The 27,894-nt window shown below is 36.3% G+C and overlaps 1 protein-coding gene and 1 long non-coding RNA gene across 2 annotated transcripts; one reads left to right on the forward strand and one right to left on the reverse strand.

The window, feature by feature from the left end:
- Positions 1–113: 113 nt before the first annotated feature.
- LOC126978750 (intraflagellar transport protein 122 homolog) lies at positions 114–20,601 on the forward strand. Its single transcript, XM_050827797.1, has 10 exons — positions 114–319; positions 3,893–4,021; positions 6,101–6,246; positions 7,192–7,342; positions 16,514–16,708; positions 17,177–17,285; positions 17,472–17,628; positions 18,023–18,192; positions 18,682–18,837; positions 19,143–20,601. The coding sequence occupies exons 1-10, from the start codon at positions 252–254 to the stop codon at positions 19,317–19,319; spliced, it is 1,458 nt and encodes a 485-aa protein (XP_050683754.1). The 5' UTR covers positions 114–251; the 3' UTR covers positions 19,320–20,601.
- Positions 20,602–24,356: 3,755 nt separating this feature from the next.
- On the reverse strand, positions 24,357–25,832 carry LOC126978940 (uncharacterized). The gene is made up of 3 exons (XR_007732730.1): positions 25,818–25,832; positions 25,544–25,716; positions 24,357–24,520 (listed from the first exon to the last, which is right to left on the reverse strand). It is a non-coding gene; the product is annotated as an uncharacterized LOC126978940 (long non-coding RNA).
- Positions 25,833–27,894: the final 2,062 nt, after the last annotated feature.

A 27,894-nucleotide genomic window follows, 5' to 3' on the forward strand; every position in this document is an offset into this window, starting at 1 on the left:
GACGCACATGTAACACACACAACATGCCGTCGACATCAGGGACGCCTGCTTACTTATAACGAAAGGTGTTCGCGGAGGGGGCGCGCCGCCGCCGACATGTACCTGGCCGCCGGGGACGTGCGCCGCGCGGCCGCCGTGCTGCGGGACAGCGGCAAGACGCACATGTAACACACACAACATGCCGTCGACATCAGGGACGCCTGCCTACTTATAGCTAGAGGTGTTCGCGGAGGGGGCGCGCCGCCGCCGACATGTACCTGGCCGCCGGGGACGTGCGCCGCGCGGCCGCCGTGCTGCGGGACAGCGGCAAGACGCACATGTAACACACACAACATGCCGTCGACATCAGGGACGCCTGCCTACTTATAGCTAGAGGTGTTCGCGGAGGGGGCGCGCCGCCGCCGACATGTACCTGGCCGCCGGGGACGTGCGCCGCGCGGCCGCCGTGCTGCGGGACAGCGGCAAGACGCACATGTAACACACACAACATGCCGTCGACATCAGGGACGCCTGCCTACTTATAGCTAGAGGTGTTCGCGGAGGGGGCGCGCCGCCGCCGACATGTACCTGGCCGCCGGGGACGTGCGCCGCGCGGCCGCCGTGCTGCGGGACAGCGGCAAGACGCACATGTAACACACACAACATGCCGTCGACATCAGGGACGCCTGCTTACTTATAACGAAAGGTGTTCGCGGAGGGGGCGCGCCGCCGCCGACATGTACCTGGCCGCCGGGGACGTGCGCCGCGCGGCCGCCGAGCTGCGGGACAGCGGCAAGACGCACATGTAACACACACAAAATGCCGTCGACATCAGGGACGCCTGCCTACTTATAGCTAGAGGTGTTCGCGGAGTGGGCTATATCGGCTATATCTTGAAATCGCGTTATAACGATGCGGTATTTTTAAAACGCCTATTATTTTTTACGCTATAATATATTAGTACACTTCGTTATGACTTATGACACGTTTTATTATTGTTGCTATTCGTTACAGAATGTTGATGTATCGTGCACTGTTCAGTTTTATTCTAGACATTATTATTGTGTGAGCTTTTAAAAGTGCTTACTAATGAAATGAATGATGCATAAGGGAAAAGCGTCACGGACAGGACTGCAGAAATTACCGCGGTATAAGCCTTCTCAGCGTCGTCGGTAAATTGTACGCAAAAGTGTTGATTGAAAGAGTTGTGAATGAAACAAACGAAAAAGTATGGGATGCACAAGCGGGATTTAGAAAGGGAATTTTCCTTGCGGTAGCATGGCCGAAAAGGTTTTGGCTAAAAACAAGAAGGTCTATTGCGCGTTCGTAGATATAGAAAAGGCCTATGATAGAGTGGTGAGGAATGAATTGTCGTCAGCATTGTCCGCAAACGGTGTGAGCAGTGTCCTCATACGAGCATTGCAATCTCTTTATAGAGATTCTAGTGCTTGTGTAAGGATAAACGGGACATACACTGAATGGTTTAATATCGAAAAAGGTGTTAGACAGGGATGTGTAGCGTCACCGTGGCTGTTTAATCTGTTCATGAACAATTGCTTGACAGATTTAAAAGAGAATGAAAGTGGGTTGAGAATGAATGAGTTACTCGTCAAATGTTTTCTCTATACTGATGACCAATTATTACTTGCATCTTCGGCCGATGAGTTGCAGGAGATGGTAACTGCTATGAATGGAGCTTTTGGTAGAAAGGGAATGAAGATGAATGTAAAGAAGACGAAAGTGATGGTGCTTGAAAGAGATGAGGTAGTGACAGACTGCAATATCGTGATTGGAGATGAAAAAATTGAACAGGTGAATGAGTTTGTGTATCTGGGTTCTAAATTTACAAGAGATGGAAAGTATGAGAGTGATATTGAAAGAAGAGTGAATGCAGGAAACATGGTGAATGGAGCTTTGCACTCCTTTATGAGCAGGCAGAAGGTGTCTAATAAGGCTCGTTTGGCTGTGCATGAGGTGGTGTTGGTTCCAACACTCATGTACGGAAGTGAAAGTTGGGTATGGCAGAAGAAACATGAAAGCAGAATAAATGCAGTTGAGATGAGAGCTGATGACAAGTATGATAGGAGTTAAACTGAGTGACAAGATAACAAATAGTGAAAAAGGGAACGTTGTGGTCTGAAAGAAGATGTTGGGACAAAAATTGAGAAAGGTATGCTGAGATGGTTTGGACATGTCGAGAGAATGAATAAAGAACGATTGACTAAGAAAGTGTATAAGGCCAGTGTGAATGAAAGTGTTGGAAGGGGTAGACCTAGGCGGACGTTTCAAGATCAAATCAGGGGCGTCTTGAAAAAAGGCCAGGTCAAGAGTACCCTAAATCGGAGAGCATGTAAAGTGGACGAAGCGAAACAAGTATGTAAGGAAAGTGAATCGTGTTGTCAATAACTTAAAAATAGTGAAAACATACAGAAAAGGAAACATTTATTGATGATAGATGGGATAAGAATACTTTATTAAAATTTTTTGTAAAACAAAATACTGAAAATAAATACCAAAAATGAAAATACTAAATACAAGGCAAGCAAGACGAATTAAAAAAAATGTACTCTGTGGTCCTATCAAATAAAACATCAATGGAGGTGCGTTCATAACTTATTATTTTTCGAAAACACCTAAGCAAACATTTAATTTGCAATTCAAAGAACTATATTTATTTATAATACTATTAATTAATAAGTACAATAAAGGGCTTAATGGTTTATATTTTGACGCTATAAATCGCAATTTTAAAATGTATTTTAAGTATTTTCTACGTAAAAAACCGCTAAAATCATATAATTTTAGGATTCGAAACGCAACGCATATGGTTCGAGTAAGAGAGACAAACTTATACAACGACTGTCAACTCTTTCTCACATCGTGGACCACAGACAAATTTATTTCGTTCTTTCTTCATAAGCGATCCAAACGCCATTCAGTAAAAGGCACTTCATGGTACGAATTTTAGTGATTCAGTTTAGGTACTTAAACTGAATTGCATCGGAATCGCATCACTTATTAAAAGTTGATGGTAGGCCCTCAGGACTTTTATTTGAATAAAGTTCTTATGCAGTCCTCTTATTACTTACAGATTTGATACTTATTTAACAAAAATATAATCTAACGCGTTGCAATAGCCAAACAGAATATATTATTTTGCCTAATATATTTCCAATTACAACTGGACTTTTATTTGAATATAGTTCATATGCAGTCTTCTTAGAGCATAATTTGGCAGGTGACAAAAATAGCGCATCGCATGAATTATAAACGACTCTCATTTGAATTTAGTTGTTATGCAGTCCTCTTAGAGCATAATTTGGCAGGTGACAAAAATCACGTATCACATAAATATTAAATAACGCCTGCCAGTTTTAAAAATTAATAGGATATGATTATAAATATATATATAATTATTTTATCAGCTAGCTATCTAATATAATGAACACCTCTACTTATAACCATGTGTTGCCTTCAGTAAAGCGTGTAACCATTGATCGGGCCGGTCCTAGTTACCGTTAACCATTTGTCTATAACCATTACAGGACCGGTCCGTGTAACCATTTTAACCATTGTAGCCAATTAATAGTAGAGATCCGCGTACTCACAAGTATAACCATTAATTAAAGTTATTTAACGTGTCATAGATTTATTTAGTACCTTAAGTTAATAAATATTTTTACCATAATAACCAATATATATATACACCCCTAAGTATAACCCATTTCATGGTCCTTCGACCCTACCAGTCCTGTACCTACATCGCACATAGTATTATACTTGTAAGTGGTTTACGAGTACTCAACATTACTCATGGTTTTAATAATTAGTTAGCACGTGCTCACGCTACCATTAACTATAAAATAATATTGTCGGTAGTGATAGTGATGCTGGTGTGTGGTGGTGTCCGCAGGCTGATAGAACTGGCGCGCAAGATGGACAAGGGCTCGAGTGAGTCGCTGCGGCACCTGGCCGAGGCTCTGGTGGCCGCTGGGGAGCTGACCACCGCCGCCGACCTCTACCAGAGACTCGGAGACTACAGGTGATACCCTCACGGACTTCACTCTATTCTCTCACTGTACCGATGATCACAATATACAAAAAAATAATTTTAAACATTTTTTTAGAAGACGTTATTTTTTTTATGAAAATAAGGGACGAGACGAACAGGACGTTCAGCTGATGGTAATTGATTACAATGCAGTGCCGCTCGGAATTCTTGAAAAACCCGAAAATTCTGAGCGGCACTACAATTGCGCTCGTCACGTTATGACATAACAATTGCTCAGTTATTTCACTAGCTACGGCGCCCTACAGACAGAAACACAATAATGTTTACACATTACTGCTTCACGGCAGAAGTGGGCGCCGTTGTGGTACCCATAATCTAGCCGGCATCCTGTGCAAAGGAGCCTCCCACTGGTAAATGTACTGTACAAACGGTTGATCGGTGGTAATTTTAGTAATAAATTACGGGAAGATTCATATTCTATCTTATGCCAGATCTACATATAACGAATGATGACGAACGAAAGCTGACTTGAAGAAATGGGAAACATTTGCTGACTTTCCTTAACCATTGCTGTTTGTATGTAGATTAGCCCTTAAAAGAACAGAACAAGCATATTAAGAGAATGTCATTTCTTGTGCCCCATTTTAGTTTCAAGCTTTCCAAATTTATTACTTTTATGCTGTTATTTTAAGTTTATATTAAAGCGGTATTTATTATATTATTATACGCACTAAGTTCAAACGATTCTCTTCTTAGATTTGCAAATTGTATGAGTCGTAACTATGTTGAATTGATGGAGATTCTGTCGAAAGCAGGCCCCCTTCTAAGATCTTGGACATATGTTAAACGATAGCTCCTGGCAAACTTTGAAGATCGTCAGCAGATCAATATTACTTCAACATCGCAAACATGAAACTGTAGGTTATGGGCTATGGAGATGATCTTTTCATTCCGACAATCTTAAAATGGGCTTCTTTGAGAATCATTAAAAAATAAAAATCAAAACGTTTATTGAACTCATAACATTGATTAACAATGGCTTAAGCTCAGTAATAGACCTTTGAGAATAAAAAAACAATATATTTTAAGCCTCATACGATCCGCTTTAACATTGTTGAAAAGGTGTAGTAATCAAGTAAGATCACAGTATAACCGCTATCCGTCTAAGATGGAGCATTCTCTGATAAATGCAGCTTAGTAAATCTTATGTTATCAAAACGGTTCAGTTGAGCCAGTCAAGTACGATATCTGGCAGTTGAACTGGACAGTAAAGATAAGGAGATGGCTTTATTCAGGTGTCATAAGGCCGATTGTCACTTTATGTCTTGCGATATTCATGGTAGACAAAGCTTGCAACTAGATTTGCAGCGATTCAATTAACTGGCCATCTACATTCAACAAGAAGCAACGATATCGGCTTAGTGTATGTATGAGATGACGACGACTACCCCATAGCAACTCCAAATAAATACAACATGACTGTTCGATGTAGAACTAGACCAGTCAGGTTTTAATGAATTTAGAATTTACACAGGTGGTTCAAAAAATAATATTTCATTTATCAACCACTGCCATTCAGCCAAATACGTACATAATACCCAATGGGAAAACTATCACAAGCTGCTGGTACTTAGTTGAAACTACCATAAAAGTAATAGTTTTGCAATAATGCCGCACATCACATTCACCTCTTACGTAGTATAAATAAAGATCCCAAACGTTTGAACAATCAACAATAGACTGATAGTTACACGACACCACACTTAATCTCATAAACATATTAGTAAAATGGCAAATCTTTTAAAGTGGATTGTGTTATATTTTCTACTAAACTCCCAAATCATATTAAAATATTACCCATTAAAAATTTTAAATGTATCGTAAAAAATAAATTAATATCTAAGGCCTATTATAATGTGAAAGATTATTTGAATGATAAAGATAGTTGGAATTAATGTTCTAAGTTTTGTTAATGAATGTTGTTATACTCATTTGAATGCTATTGTAACTTTTGTGCTTCATCCTGACTTGCACTAAATAACTTATAAAGTTTTACAGTGAATAAAGATTTTTTGGACTTTGACTAATATAACGTATTGATTTTCAAAGGAGAGTCGGCCAACTCGCAGTGGCTGCGGGCGAATGGTCGCGAGCTTTCGCGCTCGCTCGCGATCATCCCGAATGCAAGAAAGACGTTTACTTACCTTACGCGCACCGGATGGCTCAAGAAAATAAATTTGTTGAAGCGCAAAAAGGTGATTCATATTTTCTAATATATATTGACTTCATGATTATTAACATTGCTGAACTTAAAATTCATTTAAAAAAGTTTTAAAGATTTTCAACATCGCTTCGTGTTAAATATCACAGTGGCCTTGGACTTAAAACCCAAACGCTGTGATGAAGCACAGCAAATATGTTAAAGATCACTTACCAATCACTTGTAATGTAGACATATCGCAACTACAGATGTCTGATGATGATGTCAGATGCATACAGATGCATGCTGATCAATTACAGTCGGCCCACTAGACCAGACCAGACTTTGAGAAAGGCTTGTTCTCCCAGATATTATTATTTAAGTAAAAAAATAGTATATAATAGTTTTGCCCTTTTGAGTGCGATAAGCTTTTAACGGTGTATCTTTAGCTCTGTTGGTGAGGGGAACAGCACCAAGTAATCGGACTTGAATTGCGGTACTCTATGTATAATGTTAGGGATTAAAGTATGAAATTGCTTTTACGTACCTACTGATTTTTTTTTATTGTATTTAAGTTTTGGTATATTTATTTAATGTAAGTATTTAGCCTCGCACATACATATACAGTACATTTCATTGTTCAGTTGGTACATGTATATTTCTGCCATCTCACAAGAAGGTGAAGTATGCGGTTGAGGTAGAACTCTGCCGAGCTGGGTTCAACATTCTCTGTGAAGGCATTTTATTTTGCTTCTTGAGAAGGTAATTTTTCTATTGTTAATAAGTAATTGTAATTAGGGAGCTGTTTTCTTACTGTCTTTTTATGGAATAGGAGGATTAACAGACAAACAGCCATATAAGTTGATGTACTCTGTGGACGAGTCGTAGCTCGTTACTATCTAGCTCTGTAATCCATCCTGAATACATAAGTCGTATATGTCGTTGGCTCGATTAGCTGTACATTAAGAGACAGGCCAGTCAGTAATGCGGGTATGCACAGCGTACCACATGGCGGGCGACTGGCAGACCGCTCTCCGCGTGCTCACCATACTGGAGCAGGGCGCGCTGTCTGAGGAGCGCTTCTCGGACGCGGCTCACCTGCGCCACCTGCTGGCGCGGCAGGCACTACACTCCCTCCACACCTCCGACAGGTACGTTAAGTTATACACAAGCTAAACATTGTTTTGTAATAGAAAAAGATAAACTCTATTTTAGACGTCGTTATTGGGTTACTGAAGTTGTTATAGTTAGGTTACTGTCTAACAAAACACGTGTCTAAGTCGTGTTTAAATTTTTTTTTTTTGTAATAACACCGTAAAGGTTATAAAATATTTTTCTATGTTTAATTAACAAATGCGATTCTTAAACTATTGACTTTGCCATGACACATGCTTGTAACGTAACTATTATGATTGTAAACTAAATCTGATCTATTTAAACGTAACGTACTTAGTTGGTTCTGTTGGTGCTCTTAACGAATAAGCAAGGGGGGTTTCATTGCCTGTATTTTTATTTTTTTTTTACCTAGAATATGAAGAATTTAAATCTAACTTTAAGTTCCTTGCCGTAGATCTTTTTGACACCATTAATAAGTTGAAACCATAAAATTGGTGCTTTATTATTTTATGAAAAATCATTAAAATATAACCAATTTTTTAGTAGATTATATTAGTATTGTATTATATTGATATATATTATATAGTATTGTATTGTATTGATATATATTATATAGTATTGTATTATATTGATATATATTATATAGTATTGTATTATATTGATATATATTATATAGTATTGTATTATATTGATATATATTATATAGTATTGTATTATATTGATATATATTATATAGTATTGTATTATATTGATATATATTATATAGTATTGTATTATATTGATATATATTATATAGTATTGTATTATATTGATATATATTATATAGTATTGTATTATATTGATATATATTATATAGTATTGTATTATATTGATATATATTATATAGTATTGTATTATATTGATATATATTATATAATATTGTATTATATTGATATATATTATATTGTATTGTATTATATTGTGTTGTATTATATTGATATATATTATATGGTATTGTATTATATTGATATATATTATATAATATTGTATTATATTGATATATATTATATAGTATTGTATTATATTGATATATATTATATAGTATTGTATTATATTGATATATATTATATAGTATTGTATTATATTGATATGTATTATATGGTATTGTATTATATTGATATATATTATATAGTATTGTATTTTATTGATATATATTATATAGTATTGTATTATATTGATATATATTATATAGTATTGTATTGTATTGATATATATTATATAGTATTGTATTGTATTGATATATATTATATGGTATTGTATTATATTGATATATATTATATAGTATTGTATTATATTGATATATATTATATGGTATTGTATTATATTGATATATATTATATAGTATTGTATTTTATTGATATATATTATATAGTATTGTATTATATTGATATATATTATATAGTATTGTATTATATTGATATATATTATATAGTATTGTATTGTATTGATATATATTATATAATATTGTATTATATTGATATATATTATATAGTATTGTATTATATTGATATATATTATATAGTATTGTATTATATTGATATATATTATATAGTATTGTATTATATTGATATATATTATATGGTATTGTATTATATTGATATATATTATATAATATTGTATTATATTGATATATATTATATAGTATTGTATTGTATTGATATATATTATATAGTATTGTATTGTATTGATATATATTATATAGTATTGTATTATATTGATATATATTATATAGTATTGTATTATATTGATATATATTATATAGTATTGTATTATATTGATATATATTATATAGTATTGTATTGTATTGATATATATTATATAGTATTGTATTATATTGATATATATTATATAGTATTGTATTATATTGATATATATTATATGGTATTGTATTATATTGATATATATTATATAGTATTGTATTATATTGATATATATTATATATTATTTTATTTGCCGTGGGGTATCCGGCAGAGTAGAATAGACCTCCCTCACTCTTACCGAGGCGTCGTAAAAGCCGACTAAGGTATTTTGACGTCAGTAATATCATCAAGCTTTTAACGTCTCCGATCTTAGAGAAGGAAAACTTGAAATAAACCCGGTATTCTGTCCCGCCGCTTAGGGGCTGGCTGTCAAACCCCAAAGACATCATACAGCCTAACAAACAATTACCGTCGGGAACATGGCTGTAGGAAAAAATACTGTAACTGTACCCCAGGGGGGTACCGGCAGAGCCGGAGAATCCCCTCCTCCTCCTGTATCTGCAGGACGAGGCTGCTCCTCGTATTCTGGGGGGAGCAACCTAACAGCTGTAGGCGGCGACGATATTCGCCATACGTCACGCCAAAACCGAAGTCCAAATTGTTCTCGCCGGGGCGGAAAGTGGGCATCGGAATGCCGTTTTGCGACTTTGAATGTTAGAGGAGGAATGAATGAGAAACTGGATGAAATTTACGAGTTAATGAATGAAAGAAAATTAGATGTGCTGTGTGTGAATGAGACAAAACGTAAAGGGAAAGAGATACTGACGCGCGGCCCGTTCACAGAAATATGGTCGGGAGTTCCAGATGAAGAACATGGCAGTAAAGGCGTCGGTATACTTCTTTCAGAGCGAATGTCAGAATGCATGCGAGAGTATGAGTGCGTAAGTCCCCGCCTTATCTGGGTCCGATTGAAAGTAGGTCTGACACCTCTATTTTTGGTAGGTGTATACGCTCCGGACTCTTCCCATAGTAAGGCGGCAAGAGAAGAATTTTGGGAACAAACGAGAGAGGTTTTGTTATTGCGTAAGTTGAATGAACGTATTGTCATGCTTGGAGATTTCAATGCAAGGGTTGGAGTGAAGCGTGATGGGTATGAAAATGTGCTTGGGACGTTTGGGGATAAGAGTGTGAATGACAACGGCGTATACTTGTTAGATATATGTGTGGAGATGGGTCTGTCTGTGATGAATACGTGGTTTCAGCATAAGATGATACATATGTACACGTGGCAAAAGAAGGAAGGCAATGTTGTGTTAAGGAGTATGATAGATCTTGTGATAGTCGATGAAAGAATAAAAATGAAAGTAGTGGATACTAGAGCCTATCGTGGACCAGATGTCGGCACAGATCACTATTTGGTAATTAGCAGAATAAGTGGTTTGTTTAAGCGCTGGCGGCACAGATCAAAAGGGTCAACTACTGAATTAGAACGTATAAAAGTGGAAAGATTGAAAGATCAGCAAGTAAAAGAGATGTATAAAAAGCAATTGAGTGGACGGCTAGAAAAAAGCTGGAGTGATGTTAATGAGGAAAGTGTGAATGATGTATGGTCGGTATTTAAAACCAACATTATTAAATGTGCTGATGATGTATGCGGTGTGAGTAAAAGAAGGCGCAAGAAATGCCAAAATGCCGACTGGTGGGATGATGAAACTAGAAGAATGGTTGAGGAAAAGAAAAAAGCATGGCTGGATGTCTTGGCAATAGAAGCAACAAATAGAGCGAGTGGCGGTATGAATGAAGATAATGTTAAAGAAATCAAGGACAAATATAGATGCGTGAAAGCGAAAGTTAAAGAATGTATAGAGAAGAAAAGGAATGAGAAAAAGGTGAAATATAAGGAACAATTCGGCGCAAGTTTCCGAGATAATATAAAACTGTTTTGGAAACTCGTGAAAGAAGCGCGGGGAACAAATATAAATTCATCTATGAAACTGATTAGGAATGAACAAGATGAGGTCATACATGAAGAAAGTATGATACTAGAGTGCTGGAAGAATTATTTTGATACGAGAAAGATGTAAGTGAAAAAGAGCAGGAAGAGATAATAGATATGTTTGTGGACCCGAGTGATGAAATAGGTTTGGATGAAATTATGAAAGCGTTAAGAGGTATGAGGTCGGGAAAGTCTGCTGGGTATGATCGAGTGACGACTGAAATGTTGAAGGCTGGCGATGGACTAATAGTGAGCCTGCTGCATCGCCTTTTTAATTTATGTTGGAAACAGGGCCAAGTTCCAGACGATTGGACGAAGGCAGTGATTGTCCCAATTTATAAAGGCAAAGGCTCGCAGCAGGAATGTCAAAATTATCGCGGGATCAGCCTTCTTAGTGTTGTTGGAAAAGTGTATGCCAGAATATTGATTGAAAGAGTAATGAATGTGACTAATGACAAGGTATGGGATGTGCAAGCGGGATTTCGGAAGGGAATGGGATGTACGGATCAAGTCTTTTCCTTACGCTGCATCACTGAAAAATGTCTGGCAAAAAACCAGAAAGTATATTGCGCGTTCATAGACTTGGAAAAGGCATATGATAGGGTGAAAAGAAAGGAATTATGGAAGGTCTTATCTATGTATGGGGTGGACAATTTTCTGATAAGGGCTCTGAAATCTCTGTACAGGGATTCTCAAGCCTGTGTTCGTGTTAATGGTGCCTATACGGGCTGGTTTGATATCTCCAAAGGTGTCAGACAGGGTTGTGTAGCGTCGCCTTGGTTGTTCAACCTATTCATGGATAGATGCATGAATGATGTGAGAGAAATGCAATGTGGAATCAATATGGAAGGGTTGTGTGTTAAGTGCCTCTTGTACGCCGATGATCAAGTCATTTTTTCATCATCGGTAAATGAGTTGCAACAAATGATTGACTGTTTGAACGGGAGCTTTAAAGAGAGAGGTTTGAAAGTAAATGCAAGAAAGACGAAAGTGATGGTATTTGAGAAGGATGAAAGGTTGACTGAGTGTACTATCACGATTGAAGGTGAAAGGGTAGAACAAGTTACAGAATTCGTATATTTGGGTAGCATGTTTACAAGAGACGGAAGATATGAAGGTGATATTGAAAGGAGAGTGACTGCGGGAAATTGTGTGAATGGAGCGCTGCATGCCTTTATAAACGGTAAGACTGTGCCAATAGAAGCGCGAATGGCTGTACATAATGGAGTGCTTGTCGCCACGTTAATGTATGGAAGTGAGAGTTGGGTATGGCAGAAGAAGCATAAAAGCAGAATTAACGCAGTTGAGATGCGATCACTGCGTAGTATGTGTGGGGTAAGACTGACTGATAGAATTCCGAATGCGGTAATACGAGCGCGCTGTGGTTTGAAAGAGGATGTTGTGACAAGGACTGAAAAAGGAATGCTTAAATGGTTTGGACACGTGGAGCGAATGAGTGAAGAAAGAATGACGCATCAAATATATAAGGCAAGTGTGTGTGGGCAAGCCGGTCGCGGGAGACCTCGTAGAACATTCGTCGATCAAATTGGGGACGTTTTGAGAAAAGGAGAGGTCCGAAGCACCCGCAACCGGCGAGCATGTATGAAAAGAGTAATGAATGTAGAGGAAGCGCGTGAGGTTTGTAAGGATAGAAGCAAATGGCATTCTATTGTCTCTGCCTACCCCGACGGGAACAAGGCGTGAGTATGTGTGTGTGTGTGTGTGTATATATTATATAATATTGTATTATATTGATATATATTATATGGTATTGTATTATATTGATATATATTATATAGTATTGTATTATATTGATATATATTATATAGTATTGTATTATATTGATATATATTATATAGTATTGTATTGTATTGATATATATTATATAGTATTGTATTATATTGATATATATTATATAGTATTGTATTATATTGATATATATTATATAGTATTGTATTATATTGATATATATTATATGGTATTGTATTATATTGATATATATTATATAGTATTGTATTATATTGATATATATTATATAGTATTGTATTATATTGATATATATTATATAGTATTGTATTATATTGATATATATTATATAGTATTGTATTATATTGATATATATTATATAGTATTGTATTATATTGATATATATTATATAGTATTGTATTATATTGATATATATTATATAGTATTGTATTATATTGATATATATTATATAGTATTGTATTATATTGATATATATTATATAGTATTGTATTATATTGATATATATTATATAATATTGTATTATATTGGTATATATTATATAATATTGTATTATATTGATATATATTATATAATATTGTATTATATTGATATATATTATATAATATTGTATTATCTTGATATATATTATATAGTATTGTATTATATTGATATATATTATATGGTATTGTATTATATTGATATTAGTATTATACAGTATTGTATTATATTGATATTAGTATTATATAGTATTGTATTATATTGATATATATTATATAGTATTGTATTATATTGATATATATTATATAGTATTGTATTATATTGATATTAGTATTATATAGTATTGTATTATATTGATATATATTATATAGTATTGTATTATATTGATATATATTATATAGTATTGTATTATATTGATATTAGTATTATATAGTATTGTATTATTTTGATATATATTATATAGTATTGTATTATATTGATATTAGTATTATATAGTATTGTATTATATTGATATATATTATTAGTATTGTATAAGAGCGTGTGCGTGTATAGGAAAAATTTTCTCAGTGTGAAAGTGTAAATGAAATGTCATTGCATTTTTACACTTCATTACACAGTCTAATAGAAAAATTTGTACCTAAAACTAGAGTCGCTTAAGACAAGTATACACCGTGGTTCAAAAAGCAATTAACTTAGTTAACAAAAGAGAAAAATAAACTTTTACATAAATACAGGGTCTATCAAAACCCGTTAGATAAAATTTCGCTTCAAATCTTAAATAAGAGATATAAGCAACTAGCTACATCATGCTATAATTATTATATACAAAGAGCTGAAGATAGTATTTGAATTAATCCCAAATATTTTTATTCGTATCTAAAAAATAAACGCAGTAATTTAGTTCAGATACCTCAAAATATGACTCTCAATGATACAACTGCATCCGATGGTCAGAGCATATGTAACTTGTTTGCCAACTACTTTTCTTCAACGTTTGATAATACTTCAGCTCATCCAACCACACAAATTAGTACAACTGTTCATAATACTAACTTTATCGGCAAAATTAATATTGGTCGAAAAAGCATCCTAAAACAGTTAAATGAACTTGATGTTCACAAAGGGGCTGGACCAGATGGCATTCCACCGTATTTCGTGTCTAGGTGCAGCCTAGCTTTGAGTTTTCCACTTTTTCTTATAATAAATAGGTCTCTTTCTACTGGTATATTCCCTGATATATGGAAAACTGCCAAAGTAGCTCCTATCCATAAAAACGGAGATAAAGACATTATTTCGAATTATAGGCCCATCTCAATTCTGTCCGTATTTGCGAAGTTATTCGAAGTATTGCTCTATCCGTATTTAAAGAGCCATACAAAACAACTTCTCGTACATGAGTAACATGGATTCACTCAATCCCGTTCAACGAGCACTAACTTGGTTGTACCATAATGAAATAGTAAATGCAATTGATGCTGGTGTACAAGTAAGCGCTATTTACATGGATTTTGCAAAAGCCTTCGATAGAGTTAGCCATATTATTTTATCGCAAAAATTAAAGTTATATGGAATAGGCGGGACGCTTTTGGAATGGTTTAGTTCCTACTTATCGGTAGCGGTGAAGGGCTTCAAATCCGACAATTACGCAGTGATCTCAGGAGTACCTCAGGGTTCTCATTTGGGGCCATGGCTGTTCAATTTATTTATTAATGATATTGTATCTCACATCCAACACAGTAGCACTTATCTCTTTGCAGATGACCTGAAGTTATGCAGAACTATAACAAGCCCTTTAGATTGCGATTTATTACAAGAAGTTCTTAATGCAATATACAAATGGTGTACTAGTAATAAAATGACATTGAACACAAGTAAATGTTACTCTTATCACATTCACTCGCAACCGCGATATACTCAGAACTCAATATAGCATTAATGGTTTAATTCTAGAGGATATAACTGATATTAGAGACTTAGGGGTTTTTTTTGATAACAAATTAACGTTTCTGACTCATATTGATAATGTTATTAATAAATCTTCAAAAATGCTAGGCTTCATCATCCGTAACTGTAAAAAATTCCGCAATCCAACAACTAAAATAACCCTGTATAATGCTTATGTGCGCAGTAATCTAGAATACTGTAGCATCGTTTGGTCTCCTTAATTCAACATTCACCAATTAAGAGTTGAACGCATTCAAAAACGGTTCTTATGGGGTATATAAGCAATTGCCATGGTACTGCGATAAGTTGAGACTTTTTAACTTAAAAAGTATATCTGTTCGACGACAATTAATGCTAGATCTAATATTTTTATACAAAATAATTAGAAATCAGTTCGACAGTCCATTACTCGTGCAATCCATCAGCTTACGAGTTCCCCCCCCCCGAGTACCAAGGCGTGCGTGCATCAGCCATTTGCCAAAACTAACCTTAAGCAATTTTCTCCCATACCACGTCTATCAAGAACTTATAACTCCATCTGTGGTGAAGTAGATATTTTTAAAGATTCAGAAGAGAATTGTTAGGCGCCAAAATATGATTAATATTCTTCTTTGTTTTCCTTCTTTTCAAATTCGTATCTTGATTTTATAATTTTTGCTTTATATTATATAATTGTTTTCTTGGTGTCACGCAAGCAAAGACTGTGCAGTTTTGTGACACCTTAATTTGTTGTACATTCAACTCATTATTTGTTAATATTTGATATATTTTAAGCATATTAGAATGTAACGACTACTGGTTGTCCTATAAATAAATAAATAAATAGGAAAACATATAGTATTAAAAATAAAAATAAGTTAATGCCATGCGAATAATATACCGGTGCCCAATGTAACGAATGATAATATATTAACCGGCGCGTGAGTCAATTGGTATTAAATGAACCAATCAGATATATAATAATTAATCTGTAAAATATATAGTAATGTATCTGTTGTCTATAGCCTATAGGTATCTCTCTATTTGTACAAGAACTATCTGCATTATAGTTTGCCATAACAAAAGAATTACATCAAAGAGAATGATAATTACGGCGCAAACAGGTATAAAGTTAATAGTATAAATGTGACAGTATAAATGTATTTTATTCGTTAAACTAGTTACGTATTTAAAAATTGACAAGCCTCGTTTGGATAACTAAAATACGTGGCCATCATAGGTTTAACTAATAACTATTGCATTAAATAAATATAATTAATTATGTTTGATAACCGTTATTGTAGTAGTGAGCGCGCAACATTGCTGCGTCAGTACGAGAAGAGCGAGTGGTTGTCGCGGGTATACCACGCATACGACGCGGTCCACCGCAGCGTGCACGAGCCGTTCTCGTTGAGCCAGCCGGACGGCCTGCTGCACGCGGCGCGCTACGTGCTGTCCCAGCTGACGAGCGCACCCGCACCGCCGGGCCTCTCCATGTTGTATCCTTGTCACGTTCATACTTACACATGCACATCATATTTAAAACAAAATAAACACACATTTAACTTTTATTTTGGAGTGCATGAAACACGTTAAACTGATTTATATAACATTTGAAGAACCAGTGGGAGGCTCCTTTGCACAGGAAGCCGGCTAGATTATGGGTACCAAAACGGCGCCTATTTCTGTCGTGAAACAGTAATGATGTTAACCATTGCTGTGTTTCGGTCTGAAGGGCGCCGTAGCTAGTGAAATTACTGGGCAAATGAGACTTAACATCTAATGTCTCAAGGTGACGAGCGCAATTCTAGTGCCGTTCAGTATTTTTGGGTTTTTCAAGAATCCTGAGCGGCAGTGCATTGTAATGGGTAAGGCGTATCAATTACCATCAGCTGAAAGTCCTGCTCATCTCTTCCTTTATATTCATAAAAAAAGAAAGAATATTGAACTTTAACCAGATTAAACAGCTGCCTCTATCTCTGTATGGCGAAACAGGCCAAACAGCTGAACGCAGGACTTCTGGCGCGACAGATGCTGGACAAGATTCTCGGTCTGCAGATACCACACAAATTTCAGGTACTTTATTTCCATACTTACATACCATAACGAATATCTTCCAAGGAGGCAGTCCTTGAGACAAATTGTCTTAAAACATAAATAAAAAGACGTGAGGCACTCGGGACTGCCGCGGTAAAGCTATTGCATAGCATTTTTATCAACTTATACTATTATAATTATAATGATAACCTCGGGCTGCTGCAGGAGAGTGTTGAGCTGCTGATGCTGAAGAGCGGCAGGCAGGCGGGTCGCGAGGAAGACCTGGTGCCGCTGTGCTGGCGCTGTCGACGACACGCCCCGCTCATGGCCACGCACTGTCCGCGCTGTCGGCACGTGTTTGTGCACTCTATGGCCACACACGGTAAAATAGTCACCTGTTCAGAGTGGTTTGTATAGATCAATCTAATGAGGCCTTAATAATGCGCATATAGTTGCGCTCGGGCGAGCCAGGCATTCTGGTGATAAAACATGGTATTCAAAATGCTGGGTTGATCTGATCTGTGACTTATTAACGGAAAGAGTTGTTTCATCATCATTCTGTTACTTCATTTGAAATGAATATATTATTGTATTGTCATTGGTTTTTCATTAATGTGTACGGTTTCAATTCAATCCAACATTTTAAAGTGGGTGAAAATAATGTACAAAGCTTCGATACATGCAAATAAACTAACATACAAGATAACACTTGTCGACTAAGAGATGCAATTTTATTTTTCACAACAAAATTGTAATTGAAAGTACTTGGCGCACAGAGGTACTGGCGCTGGTGCAGTTCGTGCCCGAGACCGGCATCTCCGAGGAGGAGGCGCTGGATCTAATCGAGCGGACAGCGCCGCCCGAGGACGTGGAGTCCGACCAAGACGTGCTGGTCGTCCACCGAGACACCGACAACGCAGACCCCTTTGTAGATAAGTTCGACGAGGTCAGTTGATATAGCCCCAGCACGGTGAAACAGTGACGGAAAATAAGTGTGTCACGTCAGATGGTTTTCAGTTTACAAATACTTTGCTTGGTAAATATTAGAGTGTCTGCCTAGGCTTGGCGACACAAGATGGCGGATTATCTCTATCCTAACACATGGGGATAATATTGCGTATTAAACTTGACCATGTTGACAAGGCTTTTCCATTTTTGGGATCAACTAAAGTAAGAATACGGTTTTACCTTATCGAGTACAATTAATAAATGTGTTTGGAAAGGATACGACTTATGAACGGACCTTTAAGAATAAACCCTGAAGACCAACACCTGAACTAACTATTATTACTGGTAACTATTATTACTGGTAACTATTATTACTGGTAACTATTATACTGGTAACTATTATACTGGGCAGTCATTTCATGTGATGTTAGCATATTCTCAATATTGATCCATTTTCAACAAATCAGTAAATACAAGTGCCTCGTAGGAGGACGACGGTGGAGTAGTGGTGTGCGGACGCGCTGCTCTGGTGCGGCTGAGCGCGGGCTGCGTGGTGGTCGTGCGCCGAGCTCCGCTGGCCACGCTGTTCTACCGGAACATGTTGCCAGAGCTACCTGTCACCACGTGCCCCGCCTGCCACACGGTGAGTATACGTACTTCACAATTGTATTACCAACATTACTGATCAAATAGCATATGTAAACAGCCAATTGTTTCGAACCTTTCAAATATTGTCGATTTTGTTTCTACGGCATAAAACTAAACAATTTTAAAATATTATACGCTGATAAGCAGCTCAATAATTTAAAAACATTGTATATTTAGCCAATCGCACGTGTCGTCGCTTTCCAAGTGCTTGTGTTTCTCAAACACTAAAAATATTTAAAATCTTTTGTATTGTTGAAATATCTGGCGATTGGAAGCCCTTCATATTGTTATCTACCTCAGCTCTACTACACGGAGGACTATGAAGTACAACTGGTAACGCGGGGCCACTGCGGCTTCTGCCGTCAGCCAGCCGCTTGCGACCAGAGCGAGGACCACGAGCGGGTTCGGGGCTCCTCTACCGACGACTCCGGCCCGAGCAGCCCCCGGACTCCCCGCGACGATCAGGCCACTTGGTGATGGCTGCCCCTAAATTGACAAGTGTACTGAATGAAAGACGTCAAGTGATATCCGTCGCTTCTATATATACAATCCAAGTTATTATCGGCCAAAATTAATGGACAATGCAAGGCTTGAACCCGCGCCTCTAACCTCCGGAACTTTTAACCTAATGAGTGTACCATTTAACTAGCCATGCTCAGACATATGACAAAATTGCTATTATCATTACCATCTGGAAGTGTAGTCATCTCTTCAACGAACTATCTTGCACGCACAACAAACTATGGAATGAAACTCTGTTTGAAAAAATGTTTCCAGGACGATATGACACGGGTGTCGTAAAACGTTCTTGCTCGTACACTTTTCTAAAAGGCCGTCAGCGCTCAGCCACTGTGATGTCTGATGTTGCAGATGAATGTGGGCCGCGGTGATCACTTAACATGAGGTGACTATCTAATATTTTATAATATACAATAAAATATTATATAAAAGTAGTATTTAGAATAAATTAAATAGAAGGCTACCAGAGAAGGAGGCTGTTTGATTGTGCAACAATCCCTCGTGTGTTTTGATTTTCGTACTCCGACTAAGAGCCACCGCAAAAAAGTTATTCTCTGCAACTAATATAAGTTTGACAACGAAATAATATTGATTTAAAATTACGATTAAATACCTATTTATATTATAGAAAAAACTGATCTATTTTTATAAGATGAACTTAGGTATACTAGGTAGGTACAGGTTTAAGTAAAGAAGACAACCCTTACGTCGTCAGAAGAGGTAAGAATGACGCGATAAAAAGAGAGAAAGCTTTAAAGGGAATATAAAAGTAAGTTATTAACGTTGTGCGATATGAATTGAGCATAATGTATCCGCCTTAACACATGGCAAGAATCCCTATTTCTTTAATTGATTTTGCGAAGTAAGAGAGGTCACTCCGCAAAGGTTAACTCAGGTTAGAGCAACGGAGGCATTCACTATAGAGCGCGGATTCGAATCCCGAATCACCTATAAAGTTTTGATACGAAAACAAGAAAAAGTGTTTTTTTTTAAGTTCAGTGAATATGTAAAAGCCATAACTTTGAACATAATATTATAAACTAATGCAAAAGTTAAAGTAAAGAAAGTTTGTATGTTGTGAGCCATGTCGCCATAAATGAATGTACAAACACTTATATTAATGACCATTGCACGCCTGTAAATAATATCATACTTAGTTTATAAGTGGTCCATATTTACGAACTACACCTTGTGATATTGCCACCGCCGTTATTCCAAATAAATTCATTCATTAACATAACATTGGTTTTTATTTTAGGTTTATACCACCCATTTAATCTAGTTCAGTGATCACCCCGTACATAAAGACCTACTCCTAGCAGTGGGAGAATCACTATCTATGACTTGAAAAAATAATTTTTAGTTTGATTTTTAAAAATGATCATTCCTACCACCCAGAAATACTTGGATAACATTTGAATTAAATGGGATTCAAAATAGATACTAACTCAATAAGTAGACTTACTCAACTGGTGTTACGTGGTCCCGAGGAGATTTCCAGAACACAATTAATTAAATATTCTAGACCAGTACCTAACAGTTTGTGCTGCTGACTGAGAACTCAAATTTAGTTTCCATTTAGCCATAGTGTTGAGACACCATTGTCAGAACACTAGATAATAATACTCGGGAGTATGGTGAAGGAAAGAAGCATCCTGAATTGGCTCCTGAAAATATGATGAATACATAGATGACGGTGAGTTGCCTGATCCATGAAATTCATCTAAATTACACCTTTATTCAAATTAAGCTTTTGTTATCCTGCCAATTTTAAGGCAACTTCTGTAACGCCTGTTTTTAATAATTTAGCAATAACAACCGTTTTTGTTGTTAGCTCATCGCATAGCAAGGTATAAGGGCCATTGAGCACCTATTTGACAACCGGAAGAGGATGCATTAAGACTTTATTTGTCTAAGCTTTGATTTGACCGCGACCACCATGAAACTACTCCTAAAACTTAAGCATTAAGGAGAAAACAATACAGCTAGAAATCTGTTTTAATCATTTTTACATTGAACAGTTCAGGTAGTCGACGTAAACAGCAACATTTTCGGGTAAACACATAGGAATAAAATTACTGCGGGGTTCTATTCTCGTTTTTTTTATTGTTGTGAGAATCTGTTTTGAATTACGCTGATTATGGATGAAAGAATATACGTTTGGTATCTCGGGGTGTGATGGTATTTGGGAATAAGTAGTTCTTTTTCGTATTATGAAGATAATATTTACTTTCGCTACATTACTATGCATTAAGTATGCACTACACTCTAAACAAGAGTGCTTGCTAGGCATCTGTGTCAGTTAGTCATCGAGTTTTACAGCAAGGGCTGGTAATCTTATTTAAGAAACAAATCAAGGTTAAGTAAATGAGGTGCTCATTGGAGCTGTAGGTAAGTAAATAATACTTACCTACAGTATTTCTAGGTTTAACATTTCAAACTCCTAATAAAGGTATCAACTATTTTTTAACGTTTTGTACCAATATTTTTTGACGTATTTTTTATGGAAAACGAGGACAAACGAGCGTACGAGTCACCCGGGGTTAGTTATCACCGCCCCCACAATCTCTTGCACCACCAGAGGAATCACAGGAGGGTTACCGGCCTTTAAAGAAGGTGTATGTGCTTTTTTTGAAGGTATACTTATATAAGGTCGTATTTTCCCGGAATCACCGCACTAGGAAGCTCATTCCACAGCTAGGTTGAACGTGGAAGAAAGCCACACATCCAGATGGTGGGAACGATATCCTAATTTTCTAATTTGTGGCGTACCGTTCGAAGGTGGAATTCGGCGGCAGGAATCAGGTGAAACAGCTCTTCGGAGCACTCTCCTTGATAGATGACACACAATGAAGCGACGTCTCTACATAACGCCAGGTGATTGAGCCTTTCACACAGCACTGGATCAGCGACAATTCGAACAGCCCGACTTTTGATTCTTAATTACAATTTTATATTTACACCTCGTAAATATGATTTTAACAGTTTCACCGAGTGTCTTTGTAGGTACATCATAATGATATAATACAATGCAATATTATGTCTAATGATGAATACAACGCTTTTGTCTAATCAAGACCTTCTTCTTAACGTGCCGTCTCCTTGCGAAGGTTGGCAATCATTAGGGCAATTTCAACTTTCGACACAGCTGCTCTAAATAAAGATCTTGTGCTCTTATTCCTTGATATCCTTATTATTTGATATCCTTCTGCGGCCAGGCCTCCTCCTGCCTGCCACTTTCCCTTGCATGATTAGTTGAAGGAGTTCATATTTCTTGGCATTACGCATCACATGTCCAAAATATTCTAACTTTCGTTCCTTAATAGACGTAAGTATCTCTGTAGCCTTTCCCATTCTCTCTAACACGATGCTATTCCGTACGCGCTCTGTCCAAGAAATTTTCAGCATACGTCTGTACACCCACATCTCGAACGCTTCCAGTTTTTTGTCATAGCTTCTGTCAGCGTCCAAGCTTCTACGCCGTATAGGACTACAGAAAAGACATAGCACCGCGCTATGCGTATACGAAGAGAGATGCTTAGGTTCCGGTCACAAAGTACTTTTTTCATTTTTGAAAAGGCGTTGCGTGCTTGCTCTATTCTGCATCGTATTTCGAGGCTGTGATCTCCTGAGTCGTCAACCATTGTGCCTAGATATCTGAACTTGGCAACCCTTTCAAGACTGACCATTGAGGGATAAAAAAGTGGTAAGCTCAGGTGTACGGCTTATTACCATGTACTTCGTCTTTTTGGTGTTGATGTTAATACCATACTCAGCACTGACAGAAGCTACGGAGTTGACTAGTCTTTGAAGGCCCTCAAGACTGTCCGCGATTAATATCGTGTCGTCTGCGTACCTAATATTGTTCAACATTTTGCCATTAATTGATATTCCGTCTGTGCTGTTATCAAGCGGTTCGGAAAATATGGCTTCAGCATACAAATTAAAAAGTAAGGGTGACAAAATACAGCCTTGTCGTACGTCTATCTCGATGTATGATGAAAGTTTCCCGTTTACCCTAATGTTTGCACGCTGTTTCCAATATAAGTTTCTGATGAATTGACAGTCTTTAAAGTCCAAGACAATTTTCTGGAGCACTTCCATCAATTTGACATGTTGAACTCAGTCAAAGGCCTTTTCATAGTCAATGAAGCAGACAAATAGATCTCTATTCATATCCCAGCATCTTTGTACCAGCACCTGATAGCCGAAAAGTGCATCTCTTGTACCCAAACCGCTTCTAAAACCAAACTGGGTATATGATAGTAAGGACTCACATTTCGAGTAAATTCTGCTATGAAGTACTTTTAAAAAGAGCTTCAAAACGTGACTCATGAGTGAAATTGTGCGGTAATCACTGCATTTTTTGGGCTTATTGATTTTTGGTATGGTGATAAATGTCGATTTGAGCCAGTCAGAAGGAATCGTGCCCAAGTCGTAGATAGCATTAAAGAGGTTAACGAGATAATCTAGATTACACTCTTCGATTGCTTTTGCATTCCTTATGGCATGATAGACTTCACTTTCTTAATGGCTGGTCCCGTGTCATCACAAACGAAATCTACAGGATTGTCAGCTAGTATATCTGCTAGTATATTTTGTGGTTTCCGCTCGCCTCAAGACAGCAACACATATGTACCCTATGTATGATCCCATTGTTGGAAAAGAGAGAGAATGATCTGTGGTGTGGTTTCTCACTAGAGTGAGAAGATAATATAATCTTCTACTACCTTAGAAGATAATTTAATTTCATCCTCAACATCTAGATATTTGGAGTTGATATCCCCAATGTTGTTTACACAGAACTTTATTTCACTAATAGACACATCTATGATCCCAACAGTAATTTAACTTGAAAACCAGCTACTATATAAGCTTTATAAATAAATGTAGTTGTTAATCCCAAATAAGGAGCCATGACAAATACAAGTAAACTTTTACAACAGCTACCAACATACTTGTTCAAAGGTGTTGAAGAATGCTTATAAAAGGCCATTTTTATAATATTGTTTATTAAATACGGGAACACAAAATTATTCAATATATTGCACTCAAATGTATTTTTATGAGGGCAGCTTTACGTTTTCCATTCCTTTTATTAATATATCATACTTTTCTTTAACAGATCTACATGCCCCTTGAAGATCTTCAAATTGACTCTGAAAATTAATAAAATAATACTGGAATATTAAAATGTTATAAATGTTAAGTAAATTTACGAGTTAATGAGACTGGAAAAGTATTTATTATATTATTTTAGGACATAGTATGCATCACTTGGCCTGTTGATTACTGGGCTAGTCACTTTATATTAAATGACAAGCTCAATTGTGATGCCCTTCAATTTTGGGTCCAAGTAAAAATCCAGATTGGCTGTGCATTGTGATGGGTCAGGTGTATCACTCACCCTCAGGTGAATATCTCTCTTGTATTATACTTTATCTGATAAAAACATAGTGATTAAAACAATAAAATAAGATTTTTAGACAATCAATATACAATAGAAAAACCTTGTGGATTTCAGACCTACTAATGATGCTAACTGGAGTCTGCAATGCTGAAGTTGGCACAATAAGTAATCTGTGATGCTGAGTAAGTCACTATCCTTATAAATGTGCAAATAGAATTTATCACAGATTACATAAGCTGAGAGCCTAAGATTAATAACTCCATTTATGAAAAATAAATTATTATTGAAGAGGAGAACAATAGTTTATGGCTCTCTTAATGTTAAGTGTTCATCACCAGGCCCCCTTTACCTGCAACAACAGAGTTATCAGAAGTGTTGCTTACATTTCTCAAGCTATATTAGTCAGATACATATTCAAGTATCAAGCTTACTCAAACATCTCCTAAACTCTGCTATTACTGATTTCCATGGGTGGCAAAATTTTTTTTCTATTTTATATCAGGGGAGCCACATTCCTGTTATTTCCCCTCCAATATAAAATTTGTCAGAATAATATTAAGGTTAATTTTCATAGTAATTATATAAAATGCATGTATTTGGACTTAATTTTGTTAATAATTTTCCTTATAATAAATAACACATTTAGCTAATTCACCATTATTTTGATGAAAAACCCATATGTTTACCCTAGTGACCAAGAGGGTTTACACATTGAGAGACTGGGTCCAGCAAGATTTTTTTAAATGTATCAGACAGATTATTGAAATGTTACATTGTTTTGCAGATTTTTGCACATCTTGTTTATGTTCACCTGACATATGGCAGCCTGCTGCTTCATGGCTATACAATTTTCTATTATATCCTTAAATTGCTCCTTATCATCATTATTTTTTTTAATGGTTTCTGTTAATAATTTGTCTATATGATTTTTATATTCTGTTACAACTGTAAAAATGAGAATTTTTTATGAAACATTAAGTCTGATACCGGCTACATATTTTTTATGTGTACTTAAAAATAAATATGATTTATTTTTTTAAACTTACCAGCCAATTGATACTTTAAAGATGTTAATTCCGACATACATCTTTCGCCATCATTATTTGTTTCATACTTTTCTTGTAAATAATTTAAATACAAATAAATTACACTCAAACACAATGCAAGAACAGGAATAATATACCAACGATGGTTCAAAAGATTTCTAAGCATCGTTTGGGTAAAAAATCATATTCTATGTTTTTGTAATCTAGGTACCTAGTGCCAAATGCTCGTTAGAGGGTAAGTGTTCTGTGGACAAATGCCAATCCAATATTATATCGTTTTGGCGATTTAGTTTAATAAAATTATTTCCAAATTCTCTGGTGATAGGAAAAACATAGTAAACAAATGTACGTCGTAAAGTCTGAAATTTTTTAAAATTCGAGATCAAAAAAATAATAGTGTTGCCAACTAAAAAAAATAACCTTTTCGTGTAACGAAATATACTCAATATCATTTTAAAATTATAGTGTAGTCTAAATTCATACAAAAAAATATTGCACAACGTTTTCTCTTTGTAGTATTGTATAACATACATCCAAAAACTAAAATGTTTCATGCAAACTTTGCTTTCACATTCGCAATAAGATAGAAGCTTTAAACATTGTCTATCGTCTGCAGAAGAAAAACATAAATATAGTCGATTGTAATGTTAGGTACACGACCTTTGCATTTTTTAGAGGACGCAATTTTATTTTTGGGACATGTGACATATAACTTTTTTTTTTATGGAATAGGAGGACAAAAGAGCGTACGGATCACCTGGTGTTAAGTGATCACCGCCGCCCACACTCTCCTGCAACACCAGAGGAATCACAAGAGCGTTGCCGGCCTTTAAGGAAGGTGTACGCGCTTTTCTTGAAGGTACCCATGTCGTATCGTCCCGGAAACACCGCACAAGGAAGCTCATTCCACAGTTTCGTGGTACGAGGAAGAAAGCTCCTTGAAAAACGCACTGTGGAGGACCGCCACACATCCAGATGGTGGGGATGATATCGTAACTTGTGGCTTGTCGTGCGAAGGTGAAATTCGGCGGCAGGAATCAGGTTGAACAGCTCTTCGGAACACTCCCCGTGATAAATGCGGTAGAAGACACACAATGAAGCGACGTCTCTACGCAACGCCAAGTGATCCAGCCGTTCACAGAGTACTGGGTCCCCGACAATTCGAGCTGCTCTGCGTTGCACGCGGTCAAATGGATCGAGCTGATACTGATACTAACTTAATTAAATATTTTAATTTTTTAGGGTAAAGAGGTTTATAAACATATTTGTAGGCCACACAATTCGCTACAAATTATGTCGTGCGTCTTACAAATTTTTGTAAGACGCACGGTTTCCGAGATATCGCGAAAAAAGGGTTTTCACCACTTTTTCCAAGATGGCGGCCGGGGGACATGGGAGGCGTCAGGCGACCCCACAAACTTGAGGATAGGCGTCTATTGACCCCCCATACATGATTCAAAAATAAAATTGCGTCCTCTAAAAATTGAAATATTTGGTCCTTAAATTGTAACATTTCATAATAATGTTACAAAAAATCTAGGTCAAGTGACAGGTATAGACTGGTCGCCGAATTGTTTTGATAATTCGGTTTCTGACGTTCGTCGTGATCAAATGTGCTCTTGCTTTTCCGTTGTAGTTGTTAAGTTTTTGTTTGTTGTTTGTTTTCTTTATTTCATTTATCAATTTTGTTTTATTTCATTGTTTTCATAACAAAACGAATTCTGGATGTAACCATAACAACCAGAAAAGGAAGGCATCTTATAATATCTCATATAGGTAGCGAGGACAGTTTTGTAGATGGAGCAATATTAATGTTCGAATACAAAACACACTAAAAAACTCGCTCATTATGAAAGCTATAGGGCATACTGCTAAAGCCAAAAGCCAATTCGGTATTAGTTTTAGATAAAGTCCCTTACCACTCCCGAAGGTTAGGATTGAACCTCACTACTGCCGGCCATAAAGCGCAAATTATTGAATGGTTCAAATCCAAAAATATAAATGATGAAGATAATATGATAAAAACTCAGTTACTTACTAGAAATCGTAAAAAGAGAAAAATCAAATGATCATACTC

Source organism: Leptidea sinapis, chromosome Z, assembly GCF_905404315.1.
Source record: "Leptidea sinapis chromosome Z, ilLepSina1.1, whole genome shotgun sequence".
NCBI classification, from domain to species: domain Eukaryota; kingdom Metazoa; phylum Arthropoda; class Insecta; order Lepidoptera; family Pieridae; genus Leptidea; species Leptidea sinapis.